Source organism: Fusarium odoratissimum, assembly GCF_000260195.1.
Source record: "Fusarium odoratissimum NRRL 54006 unplaced genomic scaffold supercont1.1, whole genome shotgun sequence".
NCBI lineage: Eukaryota > Fungi > Ascomycota > Sordariomycetes > Hypocreales > Nectriaceae > Fusarium > Fusarium odoratissimum.
The window spans coordinates 717,364-731,867 of NW_022158687.1; the positions used below are offsets into that span (position 1 = coordinate 717,364).

The 14,504-nt window shown below is 48.8% G+C and overlaps 5 protein-coding genes and 1 non-coding gene across 6 annotated transcripts; 3 read left to right on the top strand and 3 right to left on the bottom strand.

Annotated features, from left to right (window-relative positions):
• Nucleotides 1–9: 9 nt before the first annotated feature.
• Nucleotides 10–81, bottom strand: FOIG_00260. The gene has a single exon. It is a non-coding gene; the product is annotated as a tRNA-Arg (tRNA).
• A 2,136-nt stretch (nucleotides 82–2,217) lies between these two features.
• Nucleotides 2,218–6,816, top strand: FOIG_00261 (dolichyl-phosphate-mannose-protein mannosyltransferase). Its single transcript, XM_031196325.1, has 5 exons — nucleotides 2,218–2,749; nucleotides 2,805–2,935; nucleotides 2,989–3,541; nucleotides 3,589–4,348; nucleotides 4,399–6,816. The coding sequence occupies exons 1-5, from the start codon at nucleotides 2,615–2,617 to the stop codon at nucleotides 5,040–5,042; spliced, it is 2,223 nt and encodes a 740-aa protein (XP_031072092.1). The 5' UTR covers nucleotides 2,218–2,614; the 3' UTR covers nucleotides 5,043–6,816.
• Nucleotides 4,298–6,882, bottom strand: FOIG_00262 (uncharacterized protein). The gene has a single exon (XM_031196326.1). It carries the CDS (start codon nucleotides 6,272–6,274, stop codon nucleotides 5,510–5,512), a length of 765 nt encoding a protein of 254 aa, XP_031072093.1. The 5' UTR covers nucleotides 6,275–6,882; the 3' UTR covers nucleotides 4,298–5,509.
• Nucleotides 6,883–7,584: 702 nt separating this feature from the next.
• FOIG_00263 (uncharacterized protein) lies at nucleotides 7,585–10,637 on the top strand. The gene is made up of 2 exons (XM_031196327.1): nucleotides 7,585–8,017; nucleotides 8,073–10,637. Exons 1-2 carry the CDS (start codon nucleotides 8,005–8,007, stop codon nucleotides 10,358–10,360), a joined length of 2,301 nt encoding a protein of 766 aa, XP_031072094.1. The 5' UTR covers nucleotides 7,585–8,004; the 3' UTR covers nucleotides 10,361–10,637.
• A 174-nt stretch (nucleotides 10,638–10,811) lies between these two features.
• On the top strand, nucleotides 10,812–12,081 carry FOIG_00264 (uncharacterized protein). The gene has a single exon (XM_031196328.1). It carries the CDS (start codon nucleotides 11,095–11,097, stop codon nucleotides 11,998–12,000), a length of 906 nt encoding a protein of 301 aa, XP_031072095.1. The 5' UTR covers nucleotides 10,812–11,094; the 3' UTR covers nucleotides 12,001–12,081.
• A 158-nt stretch (nucleotides 12,082–12,239) lies between these two features.
• On the bottom strand, nucleotides 12,240–13,948 carry FOIG_00265 (uncharacterized protein; the record flags this gene model as incomplete). Its single annotated transcript, XM_031196329.1, has 1 exon — nucleotides 12,240–13,948. The coding sequence occupies exon 1, from the start codon at nucleotides 13,560–13,562 to the stop codon at nucleotides 12,240–12,242; it is 1,323 nt and encodes a 440-aa protein (XP_031072096.1). The 5' UTR covers nucleotides 13,563–13,948.
• Nucleotides 13,949–14,504: the final 556 nt, after the last annotated feature.

Genomic DNA, 14,504 nt, shown 5'->3' on the forward strand with positions numbered 1-14,504 from the left:
AAAAGAAACTGATCACGCTGGGGATCGAACCCAGAATCTTCTGATTCGTAGTCAGACGCCTTGCCATTGGGCCACGCGACCTCAAGTGTTTCTTGTCAATTTTGCTCACTGGCAAGTACATGTTGCTGAACCACTGACACTGACAAAAAAAAAGGCGCCACTTTTTTGAATTTCATCCCTGGATCCCTGCAGCTGATTGCCCCTAAAACATTCAGTGCAACGCGCTATCGAAAACAGACATGGGAGCTGGAGGGCTGGACTAGGCTGAGGTGGGGGTAGTATCGACTGGTCGGGAGCTCACACCAAGGGGAGCCGTACGGGAGCAGCTGCTTAGCGTGACGACTCGCCCGTAGAGCATAACGTCCGTCACCCAAAGACTGGCCACCCCCACAGACCGGCCACCCCGACCAAAACACCAAGAACCGGATATCATGATCAATTAACTAATTATCTCAACACCACATTTTTTATATTAAATAAAAATTTAGTCAGTGAATATTTAGATGAAACTGAGTACAAAGGTCCTCAAGTTTTAATTTCTTAACCCTATTTGCCGTTCTTTCTGGCTGCAAAGTCCTCCACATCTGTTCACGAGCCTTCTTGATCGCTGGAATCTTTGCGAACTCAGCATTTGGGTTATAGATAACTTTTTTACGCCTTTTTGGTCGATTTTCTTCATTTTCCCGCTGTAGAACACTTATTTGTCTATTTTGCTGCTCAATATTGAAGTTATGACGGTCCAATTGACTGCCAATCTTCCTGAACAGCAGCCTGATAGTCGGATCTTGAGTTGCAGAAGCTGGGACTAGGTCTAGAGCTCGCCGAAGCTGTACAGACGACTGGGGAGTCTTCAGGAGACTGGAATGCTGCTCTTTAGCCGGCAAATTCGCTGTGACAGCGGGAGAAGGTGTCTCTGTGACCATCGGGTTCATCAGGACCTTCGCCAGATTGACAGGCCACAGTCCAGTGGCTTTGAAGCCGGCAATCGCGTTGGACTTCGTGATAGCTTCTCTCCGAGCCTTGTCGTAAGTGTATAGAAATGTAATCTTGCCGACGTGACTGTCATCAGCGACAGAAACAAGATCTAAAAGAAGTCGACGATATGCCCTCTTTAGGGGACCAAAAACAGCAACATCTAGTGGCTGAAGGACATGGGAAGCGTGAGCAGGAAGAAATAACAGATATATATTGTTATCATAGCATTCCCAAAGGAACTCTTCTGTAACATGACTTCCGTGGCCGTCAAGAATAAGAAGACGGGGTTCTTTTGGATTCTCGGGCTGCGTCGATGGAATAAAGACTTTTCTCAACCAAACCAATGCCAATTTATTACTCGTCCAGCCCTTATCACTACAGGCGAATTCCCAGTCATCTAGGAAGTCTAAATCCTCAGGGAAATGTTGTTGTTGGACTGTTTTCCCCTTGAAAATGACTGTAGGTCTCAGGACTTTCCCGGTTGCTGAGATACACTCGAGAATTGTAATCCAGGCACGAGAACCAGGCTGACGAATAAGTACTGACTTCTTCGACTGATGACCAAGGAATAGACCGTTCATTCCTATTCCTTCCATCATTCCAACTTCGTCGACGTTGTATCTGTTCCCCTGCTTGACTAGGCGTATCGCCGGCATCATCAGGAGCATAAAGAATGCCTTTATCAGTTCAGAAGAAGCTCCCTGATATCGATCAGAGTCAATTTTCTTGCCTTTTAAAGTCCTGATATCAGGATTTCGTCCTAAAAAGCCCTGTAACCAGTTCTTTCCGACGCCTTCTGGGAAGCCGTTGCGGACGGCAATCTTGCTGGCGAACTCTCTGACTTGCTGATGTGATACAGGGCATCCTAAATCAGCCTGAATAATAATCCAGTCTCGCAGATGCTTTTCCTGAATATCAGAGAGCTTTTGGCGAGGTTTTTGGGCTTCTCTTGGTGTTGTACTTCCTTTGATCCGACCTTGGAGCGTTGAACGGTTGATGCCATTAGCTTCGGCTGCTTTATTCACTGACATACCCTCTGCAACCATCTGGAGAGCGGCGCTCATATCTTTTTCAGTAAAAGAAGGCATTCTGAATTGATTGGCGTTAGTTTGAAATTAATTGGAATTAAATTGGTAGAGTTGTGACTGTTTAAAGTATATATAAATTGGGTGGCTGGGTTAAAAGTGAGGTGGCCGGTCTGTGGGGGTGGCCAGTCTTTGGGTGACGGACGTTATGTGGCATTTCAGGGGACAGAAGAGATTCAGCCTGCGCCGGGACTGTCGTGTAATATTCTTAGAACCACCACAAGCCGGGCCAGTTCAGTTTCGTTTCTTTGGACTCGGGCATCTCCAGTTCTTTTTTTATCTCTTTTTCCTCTCCTGGTTCTTCTTCTTTTTTCCCTTCTGACCCGCGTTCTCTTCTATGATCACAGGATTTTAGAAACAGCTCCTTCGTTGAAGCTGGTGTTCCTCCCTTCCAGATTCCCTTGAGTCTCGACAGCTCGTCCAATCTTTTTTCCTCTTCTCCCTCCTGTCAAGCTTACTTCGCCAACATCAACCCCCTTTGGCCCCCATCAAACATCCATTCTACAAACATCGCGACTTCTCCTTCGAATCGATATCTATACGATTGAATAATCATGGCTGCCGACAAGGCTGCCGTCGCCTCAGGCGCTGACCTGGGCGATGGTCTTAGGCAGCGTCCTGTCGCTGGACAAGCTAACCTGCAACCCCCGACTCCTCAGCCTGAGGACAACAAGAAGCTTGTCAAGAAGGTACTGCACCTGTATATCGAAGAAGTGCCATTGAACAATACTGACCACATCTCAGGAGTCCTCATTGCTCCAAACACTCGACCAGTGGGAGGTTGTCATTGCCCCGCTGATCTTTACTCTCCTGGCTATCTTCACTCGACTTTACAAGATTGGTATCAGCAATATCGTTACTTGGGATGAAGCTCAGTATGTCGAATTGACTTTCACCATCCCGTGGTCCTTTTCTAACGCTTCGATAGCTTCGGCAAGTTCGGTTCCTACTATATCAAGCATGAATACTACTTCGATGTCCACCCCCCTCTCGGCAAGATGCTCGTCGGTCTCTCTGGAGTCCTGGCTGGCTACAACGGAACATTCGAGTTCAAGTCTGGCGAAAAGTACCCCGAGGAAGTCAATTACACCATCATGCGTATCTTCAATGCGGCTTTCGGTATCTTCTGCATTCCTCTTGCTTACTACACTGCTCGTGAGCTGAAGCTTCGACGTCCTGCTGTGTGGCTCGTTACTCTGATGGTTCTTTGCGAGAACTCTTACACCACTATCAGCCGTTTCATCTTGCTCGACTCTATGCTGCTATGCGGTACCGTCGCCACCGTTTTCTGCTGGTCCAAGTTCCACAACCAGCGACACAACAGCTTCGAGCCTGAGTGGTTCTTCTGGCTGTTCTTGACTGGTCTCAGCATTGGCTGTGTCTGCAGTGTTAAGCTTGTTGGTCTTTTCGTTACTGCTCTCGTCGGCCTCTACACCGTTGAGGATCTCTGGCGAAAGTTCGGTGACACCAAGATGCCTGTTGTAAGTAGTATCATGACTGATATATGTTCTCAACTAATGATCCATAGACCACTCTTGGTGCCCACGTCATCACCCGTGTTGTTGGTCTCATCGTCATCCCTTTCTTGATCTACCTCCTCTCTTTCGCCCTGCACTTCGCGATTCTCGATCGCTCCGGCCCTGGTGATGCTCAGATGAGCTCTCTCTTCCAGGCTAACCTCAAGGGTACTCAGGTTGGAAAGGACAGCCCTCTCGAGATTGCAATCGGTTCTCGCGCCACTATCAAGAACATGGGTTATGGTGGTGGTCTTCTTCACTCTCACGTTCAGACGTACCCTGAGGGTTCCAAGCAGCAGCAGGTTACTTGCTACCACCACAAGGACACCAACAACGACTGGTTCTTCTACCCCAACCGCCGAGAGGAGGACTACAACCCTGAGGGTGATCTCCGATTCATTGGTGACAACTCCGTCATTCGACTTATCCACGCTCAGACTGGCCGCAACCTGCACTCTCACGATATCGCTGCCCCTGTCACCCGAGGCCACAAGGAAGTTTCCAGCTACGGTAACTTGACTGTTGGTGACGACAAGGACCACTGGAAGGTTGAGGTTGTTCGTGATTCTGCTTCTCGCGACCGTAGCAAGATCAGGACTCTTACCACTGCTTTCCGTCTCAAGCACGAGGTCCTTGGCTGCTACCTCCGAGCTGGCAACGTCAACCTTCCTCAGTGGGGTTTCAAGCAGATTGAGGTTACTTGCACCAAGGAGAACAACCCCCGTGACACTTACACCCACTGGAACGTTGAGGCTCACTGGAACGACAAGCGTGAGTTTTGAAGAAAACGATGTAGACTTGCTCATGCTAATTTTATATAGTCCCTCCCGCCGAGGCTGGTGTTTACAAGTCCCCATTCTTCCATGACTTCGTCCACCTGAACGTCGCTATGATGACCTCCAACAACGCTCTGGTCCCCGACCCTGACAAGCAAGATGACCTTGCCTCCAAGTGGTGGCAGTGGCCTTTCCTTCACGTCGGTCTCCGTATGTGCGGTTGGGGTGATGATATCGTCAAGTACTTCCTCCTTGGTAACCCTCTCATCTACTGGGGTTCTACTGCTTCTCTTGGAATTGCTGGCCTTGTCATTGTCTGGTACATCCTTCGATGGCAACGAGGTGTCAACGATCTCAGCGAGAACGAGATTGACCACATTCACTATGCGGCACTGTACCCTCTTGCCGGCTGGTTCCTCCACTATCTTCCTTTTGTTATCATGGCCCGTGTTACTTACGTGCATCACTACTACCCGGCTCTCTACTTTGCCATTCTCAACTTTGGCTTCCTTGTTGACTGGTTCACTCGCAACCGCAACAAGACCATCCAGACCATCGTGTATGGCATTCTCTACACCGTCATTATCGGTCTTTACATTTACTTCATCCCCATTTGCTGGGGCATGACTGGCAACCACAAGCAGTACAAGTACATGAAGTGGTTCGACAACTGGCGAGTCACTGACTAAGGGATTGATCAACGTTTTGAGCAATCTCTCTTCTCTCGATTACACAGTGATCTAGACGAGCTGTCTCATGCACCGCCATGCAGACGTGTTTGTGTTATTCGATTTCGAAAACGTGCTGCAAGGATATAGAATTGGGGAATCCATGTAAAAGACGGGTCGCGGGATTTGTTGGGAAATCAAAGCAAGGGACGAAGGAAGAAAAGACGAAGCAGGATCAACAAAACGAGGCAGTTATGGATGGATCTTGTTTCGGTAATGCTATGATATTGTCATTTCTGTTGCGTCCTTAATAAAGGTGGCCTCGGTAAGGCCAGCAATGTATTATGCATTATTGTGTACAATTCATATTGAGCTTTTCATACACTTGTTCGATGATGACGACGTTTGCTGGCTGACTGGGTATCATGATGCGTCGTGTGTCTGTAGATCATTTGTGCCCTCCTCTTCGTATTGTCCTGGGTTATCCTCTAGCAACAGCCACCTCCTGCTGACTTGTTGGCATCTCCAGATAGCTTGACTTGGCGGTTTCCACCAGCCCCTGCACCCTTGACCCCAGATCTTCTATCATTGAGATCATACTTGCCCGCCTGGATGTTGTTGTATATCCTCTCTGCTACCCGCATGAAAGCCTTTTCCACATTCTCGCCACTCTTTGCGCTTGTCTCGACGTATTCCATAACCCCGTTACGCTTGGCCCACTCCTCTGCCTCCTCGCGTGTGACCTCACGCTTGTTGTCCTCCTGTTGTGTCAGATCTGCCTTGTTACCAACCAGGATGACCACAATATCAGGCTCGGCGATCTGTCGTAGATCGTTGAGCCAGTCTGTAACATGCTGGAAGGTTTGCTTTCGAGACAGGTCAAAGACTAACAAGGCACCGCTTGCGCCTCGGAAGTAAGATCGAGTGACAGACTTGTATGTCTCCTGGCCAGCTGTGTCCCAAAGACTAAGCTTCATATGCTTCTGGGGTGTGTTGGAGTCATCCCGAGGAGGTTCAGGGAGACCGTCGGCTTCTTGGTCTTTGCTATCGGGGTCTGAAGAGTTGGCGGCGCCGATTTTTGAGTGGGGAGGACCGACAGGGACGATACGGGAGCCGAATTCAACGCCAATGGTGACGTCGTGATGAGGCGAAAAGCGTCCTTCGCAGAGACGAATGGTAAGACTGGACTTGCCGCATCCTGAGTCGCCGATGCAGACGAGCTTGGCGATGTAATCCCACGGTGTGGTCGACATGGGAAGAGACTGAGAAGGCTGATGAGAATTGAAGTAGAGAGGTTCGTTGGGGAAGAGCTGATCGATAGGCTTGGTTTCCTCGAGCTAAAGAGGATGGAGTTAAGCACGTGCAAGCTGTCCTTTGCGGTGGTGCGACGTCAAAACCGAGGTACAGAGTAAGATAAGAGAGGTATCTGATTTGGTGATGCTGGTGTTTCGTGAACGTGACTTGGTAATGAGAATGGATGGGTTGTAAGTGGTAGAAATTTAGGGTTGGAGGAAGCTGGGTGGTTTATCTGAGGGAGCTAGAGGTGGCTCCGGTCGGGCTAGATTTAGACTCAGAGATGGCGATAGTGACGATAAGATCAAAATAGTGTAAATGAGCCAAATATTGTGTTTTTACAGATCATAATTAGTAGAAATACCAGAAAATATGGCACGCCATGGGGAGGAAACTGGAGAGAGCACAAGTCAGATGTTGGGGCCTGTGGCTATGGTTTGAGATGCTGAGCTGTCACGAGTTACAGCATTGTACGACACAAGCAGGCAAGCTAACTCCCTGGAGCAACTCGACAACCAAGCAGATCAGATCAGATCCAGTATCAGTGGAACCTTGAGGGTGCTGCACCTCGTGCCTGAAGGGCCCATCTCCGAATGGGGATTAGGAGGTTTCTTGGTGGTTATCGGTGACGCAAGGGGAATGGATCGATAACGTCTTATTAGTCCTTCGGTCTTTGGATCAGTTGATGTGTTTTGTCTTTGATAAGTATATATAGGTAAGTGTATATATACTATCTTTGAGATCAGAGTCGTTTGATCTTTCTCTCTGATACAGTGAAAGTCATATGTTGCTGTGTTTGATATCGCAAGCAAATTGCCTCCGCGTGAGGACTGAGTGAGACTCAGAGATCTTTAAAGTGTCACAAGACCAAGCGAAGCTTGATTCAACTTGGTAAATAGCGACGAGTCAAGAGAGTTTCAAAACAGTCGTAATGATGTGAATGAGATACGGATTACTCGTCAACAAAAACGATCACTATCGCAACTGTTTTGTGGCAATAACATGCAGTCAGAGAATCGTCAACAAAGTGGAGTTGAATGCTAAAATAAACGAGAGTGATTGCGTGCATCTTTGAGGTGCAATACCTCACGTGAAGGTATCTCAAGCCGCTCTTTGACTCCAGCCGGTACTTGTTAGACATGTCGTGTGCCTCTTCCACATCAACCCCACGGCTGCCTGTGGCGCCTGAGGTGCTCGTGTCTTCAGGTCATTGACCGCCTGCCCAGTTGGCCCTGTCCGTTAAGGTACCTCCACTAACAGGGGTCCTCCCAGCGGATCTGCCTGGGCACTCTGGCACTGACTGCACTGGGATAGACGCAATCGGTCAGCGACTCATTCGCTGATAAGCCCCGGACCGTCCATCTGCCATCTGCCGCCTCGCCTCATGACCTGGGTCGGGTACTTCCACTCTCCAACCTTTAACAACCAGCCATTCATTCATCTGCATCTCAGCCGTGATTTTTTGCCTTTGCCTGGACGACAGATTTATCTCCTCACCACCTCCGCTTTCCATCTACCAGCCTCCATTATTGCGATCCGGTAATCCAAACAACACTCGTCTTCTGCGCTTACACGGCGATACCCGTGGTTGCCTATCACCGTATTTACGTCACGTCAGATATCTACATCAACAAGGACTGGTTCCTACATATTTGCCCGCACGTGAGGCGGAAGGAGTCGAGAGCGCGCGATGTTTTCGGAGTGTATGTCCTATTATTCTCTACGACACCTTGCAAGCAAGCTGACTTGGTTCTCTAGATGCATCGAGGTTCTTAGCCCAGTCACAATCCAGGCTATCGAACTTCGGACAAGCCGATAACAACGACAATCCTCCACGACAATCAGAGTGGCCATCCCGCTCCACACGAAATCAGCGCGAAACAGGACGAGGAAATGGACCCAGTAGATCTTTCTTGGGTCGGGGTTACGGAGGAAACCCATATCAACAGACTGGCGCTGGGTCTCGGTTTGGCCAATTAGCTTTCGCATCGCGCATATCAGCTGCCCAAGATGCGCCGCTATTCCACAGCACTCTGGACGAATTTCGGGAAGAGGATGACGAGGAAGAAAGGGATCGAGAGGCTGCCGATATGTTTGCTCTCCAGAGGTCAAGACGGGTGGCAGCTGCAAGCAAGCTCGCCGATAGTGTTGAATCCGACGCCCATAGCCGGGGATCTTTGGAGGACAGCTTGAACCATGAGGATCCATATCGAGATATGAGCATGCGCCGTGGTATTCGAAGCAGCTGGAATGGAACAAGAAGCACTCATCGCCCAGGACTTGCGAGAGATACCATAGGAGAAGAAGCTGAAGACGATACTCGTTCAAGTCTAGACCGAGAAAGTAGCCATGGGACCGATGCTAAGGGCAAAATGGTTGACGTTGGACTCGAGTCGCAAGAGGATCCAGATGAGGACCCTCCGGCTTCGCTTTTCGGAGGGCAGACTCCACGAGACAGCAGTCCTCCGGCTTTCCAGCAGTTTAAGGGTACGGATGCGGAACGAACACCATTTATGACGAGGCGAGAGTCTACGACAGAGACCGATGCTAGTATACGGCAAGTTGCTCCCCAGGACGAAGAGCCTATACAGACGACCTTTCAATACATCGAGGGTGAAATCTTTCGACATGATCCCTTCTTTGCTTGGATCTTCTTAATCAGTCTTGCTGGTATGCTCTCAACATTCTTCTTGGTGTGGCTTCACACATCACCACGGAAAAGCCCGGTCGGCGACACCATCTACACTACACTACAAAAGTCATTTCACATGCTTGCGGTGGATACAGTGGTGGCCGTGTTTGTATCGTTCATCTGGCTGGCAGCTCTCCGGTCGTTTGTGCGGCCTCTGGTCAGCGTGATCTTGATTGCGGTGCCAGTCATTCTGTTCTCCTTTTCGATATACTCCTTTGTTTCGTCTTTCAAAGGCCGATGGCATGGAAGCAGTTTCCAGGATTCCGTCATGAGATGGGCTTCTATAATCCCTGCCATCTCCTGCATATTATGGATTTGGCTTGTAGTACGAGGTCGACGCGCTATCCAACAGGCGATTGAGATTCTTCAGTTTTCCAGCCGCATTCTGGCCCAGAACTCAGCGCTGCTTTTCGTTGGTTTCGGGTGTTTGGCCTTGATTGTCGTGTGGACCTGGGCATGGCTCGCTATGTTTACCAGGGTCTTCATGGGCGGTCATTTCAGCAAGTCCATGCTCCGTTTCGTAATTCAGCTTTCAAGCTGGTGGCTTGGAGCTGCATTCATCTTCCTCTATATGTGGACGGTCTCGGTGATCAATGCCGTTCATCGTGCTACCACAGCCGCAACAGTATCCCAGTGGTACTTTCATCGTAATGCTGGGCCTGCTACGCCTTCGCGCGAGATTGTTTCGGCTGCTCTCAACCATGCCCTCACGACCATTTTTGGCAGTCTCTGCGAGTCAACTCTTTTGTCTCTGCTGATTCGAGCACCTCTGATTTTCCTGCCCAGGAAGCTCGGAGCTACCGTCACAAATATTGCCTCATTTTGGATTCCAACACCGGTCATTGCGTTGATGAACCCTCTGACTATTACTTACTCTGCTATACACTCTCAGAATCTTGCTACTTCGGCCAGGGGCCTGGATCAGATGGAGCTTGTATCTCCCACGGTTCCTACAACTACATTAACCCCTCGAGCTTTGCGAAATCGCGGACAGCCTAATGGACTTTTGCCCTATCGACTTGCCAAACTTCTGCTTGTGGCAACACGACTTATCATGGCCACTGGTCTTGGTTTTGCAGGCTGGGTCATCACCGCTAAGCAGCTTCGAATTCAGCTACCAGATGGCGTGGGTGTCCGAGGCTCTGCCTACGCCTACGTCGTTGGTATGATGGCTAGTTTCATCGGATACTCCGTTATGGGCGCGATGGAAGGTATCTTGAGCGGCATTGTTGACGCAGTTTTGATCTGCTACGGCAGCGAAAGACGCATGGAAAGAGGACATGGACGATTTTGTCTCGAGGCAGCATATCTGTTTGGAGAGCGGCGAGGAGGCGACACGCTGGAGTACGCATAGTGGGAATGCTCGTCAGTGGTTTCTTTTTAGCTGGCGCTTTTGGTTCAATAGGTCGGGCGGGATAGATCCGTGTAGCGGAGGACTCAGGAATATGTTCAATTGACTTTTTGGGTTAGGGGTGTTTCTGGATGGAAGAAGACAGCTACTAGATTTGAATTCAACGAGTCTTGAAAAGTCATTTGATCGGGTGAATGAATATGCTAAGAACTATTGACTGAGATCTCCAGGTTTAGGCTATGGGTCATTCTGTGGAGTTAGAATATTTGATCAAGCGTGTTTGTTAAAATGCGCGCCCTTCGGTAGACGAGTCATAGTCAGAACCACCAGTGGACTACTCTCTGACTCAATCTTGACCCCGATTCTGTCAGGCTCAAGGTAAGAACGACATGCTTCTTAAGAGTACCAAAGCAAGGACTTAGGTACCTTATAGTTCTCTTAGTATTTGTCAGGGATTAACTAAAGCATTGGAGATACCTGCCTGATATCCATACTGCTCCGGCTTTGGCAAGGGTCAAGGAGTTACCACGACCACATATATAAGAGGAGAGAACTGGTCTTCGTCTTGAATACTTCTTCGTCCTCTTTTCATGCCAATACTTCGTATCGCTCTGTGTACTTTGATCAAATCATCGAATAAGTTCACATTGTTATGAGTCAATATCACTAGCTCACAAGAAGCCTTACTCTACGTCTCCCACCACCCATAACGGTACACATCCTTGATCATACTCAGCATGTCTCCCGCAAAATCCATAACTATTATCACTTCTCCCTATCACCTTGGTATCCGAGATGTTGCCGTCGGTGCTGGACCAACAGCGCTCATCAATGCCGGCTTCGTCGAGGCAATTCGCAACCTCGACGTGACTGTCAACGTATTCGAGCTCGAGCCTGTTGATGACTTTGACGGCGATATCAGTCGCCTCTTTGAGCTCTTGCGTCGAACTTCCGAGGCTGTGGCAGATGTGGCTCGCGCGGGTGATTTTCCTGTCATCTTGGCTGGTAACTGTTCAACCACTGTTGGTGTCCAGGCCGGTATAACAGCTGCGCTTGGGAAAATACCTTCTTGTGTCTGGTTCGACGCTCACGACGACTTCAACACGCCTGATGTTCTTAAGAGTGGATATCTTGACTCAATGCCTGTTGCCATGATGGCAGGTCTGTGCTGGAAAACTCTCTTGGCTAGTATTCCTGGTTTTGAAGCCTTGGATCTCAAGCATAACCTTATACACTGCGGTATGCGAGACGTGACAGATCTTGAGCGCTCGCGGGTCGAGGAGGCTGGGTTTCCCGTCATTTGGGGTGATTTAGAGCATCATGTTGACTTCGAAAGTGAACTAGGCAAGGTCCTTGATGAGAAGAAGTTTAGTCAAACTATGCTGCACTTGGATCTTGACGCTCTCGATATTTCTGTCGGTAGTGTCAACAAGTTCTCTGCGCACGGTGGATTGTTGGGAGATGATCTGGAGAAATGCTTCAAGATGATTCCGTCAAAGACGAAGCCAGTATCGTTGACGATTGCATCATTTGACCCTTCTTATGATGTACAGGGAACTATTGAACCTGTTGCTATCAAGGGGGTCGTTGCTTTCGTCCGGGGCTTGATTTCGCAAGGGTTTCTTAAGAAATCTTCGGATTAAGTAGTAGTGATACACCGTATAATGATGACAACTTGAATCACATCACATTTTCGCACCAGAATCAAGGTGATAGACATCATGTTTATATATTGATGATATTCAAGGTTTCTGAGGTAATCTATTGCTTATTCTGGGTCAACCTTGATCAATTACACGTAAAGACTTATCCAATCATAACAGACATCATAAGTAAACAAAGGAAACTATTCGAATTATAGCAGTTAACCAATGATCAAAGTTCAAGCAGAAGACACGATCCACGAGGTTGCCGGAGAATGGGCTCGTTTAGGGACCGGAGCAGGCTTTGGGAGAGTCCAATCAAGCATTGACATGACAACTTTGGGTGCTGTTGCTATGATCGGAGCTGGGGCCGTCATAGGGGCTCGAGCTGTGTAAGGAGCTGGGGCTGTCTTGGGCACAAATATTGTTGATGTGTTGAGTGTGACTGAGTATGTTGGAACCGATGCTGTGTTGGGGATAGAGGCAAGCCTTGGGGCAGAAGATGTTGCTATAGCAGATGGCATCGTGGGAACATTTGGCGCTGATGAAGTAGCTGGGACTTCTGGAGATGGTGCCTTTGATGGCTTTTGAATAACTTCAGGAATAGGAGGAGACTCCATAGGTGTGCTCTTGTTATGAATCTGAGTCTTTGGTTGGACCTTGGGCTCCATCTTTGGCTGAACTTCCTTATGCTGAGCCTTAGACACATTCTGATGATCAACTTTGGGGGCAGAGTGTTTGACCTCAGCTTTCGGCTTGGGCTTTATTTGTTCCTTGATCGGCTTGATAGGCTTGACAATAGGCTCTGGCTCATCTTCCACAGTTGGAGGGGGGACTACCATCTCCTTGGCCGGCTCCGATTTGGGCTTGGGTTCAACCTTTGGCTCGGGCTTCTGTGTCATCTTCACCTCGAATTTGGGCATTAGTTGAGGGGTGACCTTAGGCTCCTCTCTAAATGTTCTTGGGAGAATCGGCGACTCGGGTTCGGGAAGGATAGTCTTCTTTGTTGGGGGCTCTGGCAAAGGACGCGGTGCTGGCTTGGGTGTAGAGGCCGCCTGAAGTGCTTCTTCTGTCTTCCCGATATTCTTGGACTTCTCAACCGGCTCAGGCTTCTGTTCAAGCCTTGTGTGGGACAAGTTGGGTTCATCCCTGGACTCTTTGTCTAAAGGTGAAGGCAACGTGCCAGGCTCAATCACTACTTCAGTTTGAACTGGCATGCCAGGCCCAACAGGCTTGCCATGCTCAAGAAGTGGCTCCGAGCTGGACGAAAAGAACGGGTGAGGGGGTACGACTTCGCGTTCTTTCGGTGGTGCAGTGTCGTATCGAGATACAGAAGGGCGAGGCTGCTCGACATTCTCCTTTGTAGTCATTCGTGAGGATGTAGAGAATCGAGACGATGTCGAAACTCGAGAACTGTCAAACGAGTCCTTGGAGAAGCCCGAGTCTGCAGGTGAAGTTGCCTCAGGGTCATCGCTGTTTGTACGCTTGAACATTCGGCCGATGCGCTTGGCAGCTGACTTGGCTGTAGGCCGACGCTTAAGAGACTTAATAGATCCAGGCATGTTGGTTTACGGCGAATGATCTATCGAGGTTGAGACTATCTGTCAACTGTCGATAGGAAGTTGGTGAAGATTTGTCTTATAAAGTGGCAGGCCCGGGATCGAAGTGACAAGGATGACTAGAGTACAGCCGGCTATTGTGAGAGCTTATGGAGAGAATGTGTCGGGAGATCTAAAGGTCGTGCAAGTTTGGTAGGGTTCTGTATAAGAGATATGGTCAAAGAAGCACATGGACTGAGAATCAATAGCCAAACCAGACAAGAACAGAAATGAAAAAGGGCTCAGGATATCTCCGAGTATTTATAACTCAACCTCAACAGTACAACAACGTACTATCCTTTTGGATTGTAACTCGGTCCATTCCGCCCCGCGGGGCCGCCGGGAGATCGTAGATGGATGATCCATGTATGTAACTGCACGACATACGAGCTGAAAGGCCTATGTTCCACCTGAATCACAAATCTATAGGTTGTCGATGCTCCAGTGAACGTGACATTATCTGCAAGAAACTGGAGCTGTAAACAAAGGGACACGTCTTCAGCTCAGGTGGTCATTGTTTTGTTTTTTATAGCAGGGAATATGCTGCCTCCGGACAACCACTCCGGTTGAAGTCGGGAAACACCCGGAGCCGGCCGGATCGGGGCCGGGATGGGAGGCGATTGCAAGCCGGCAATCCTTCAATTCGAACTTTGACAAGTGACATAATAAAATAATTTTCTAGATCAATCATTTATATGGTGAATCTCTTTTGAAATGATCATTTGACATGATATGACTCTCACATGCACAAGACGCGGCCCATACCGGGGCGGGAGAATTATTCCATATATGCAATAGAGGACGATTTATGTGTTTCAAAACTGCACCTGCATATGCATGTCTTGCATGTCAACTAATCGGAAGTCTAGAATATTCATATGCTTTATCTATATTATATGTTGTAAA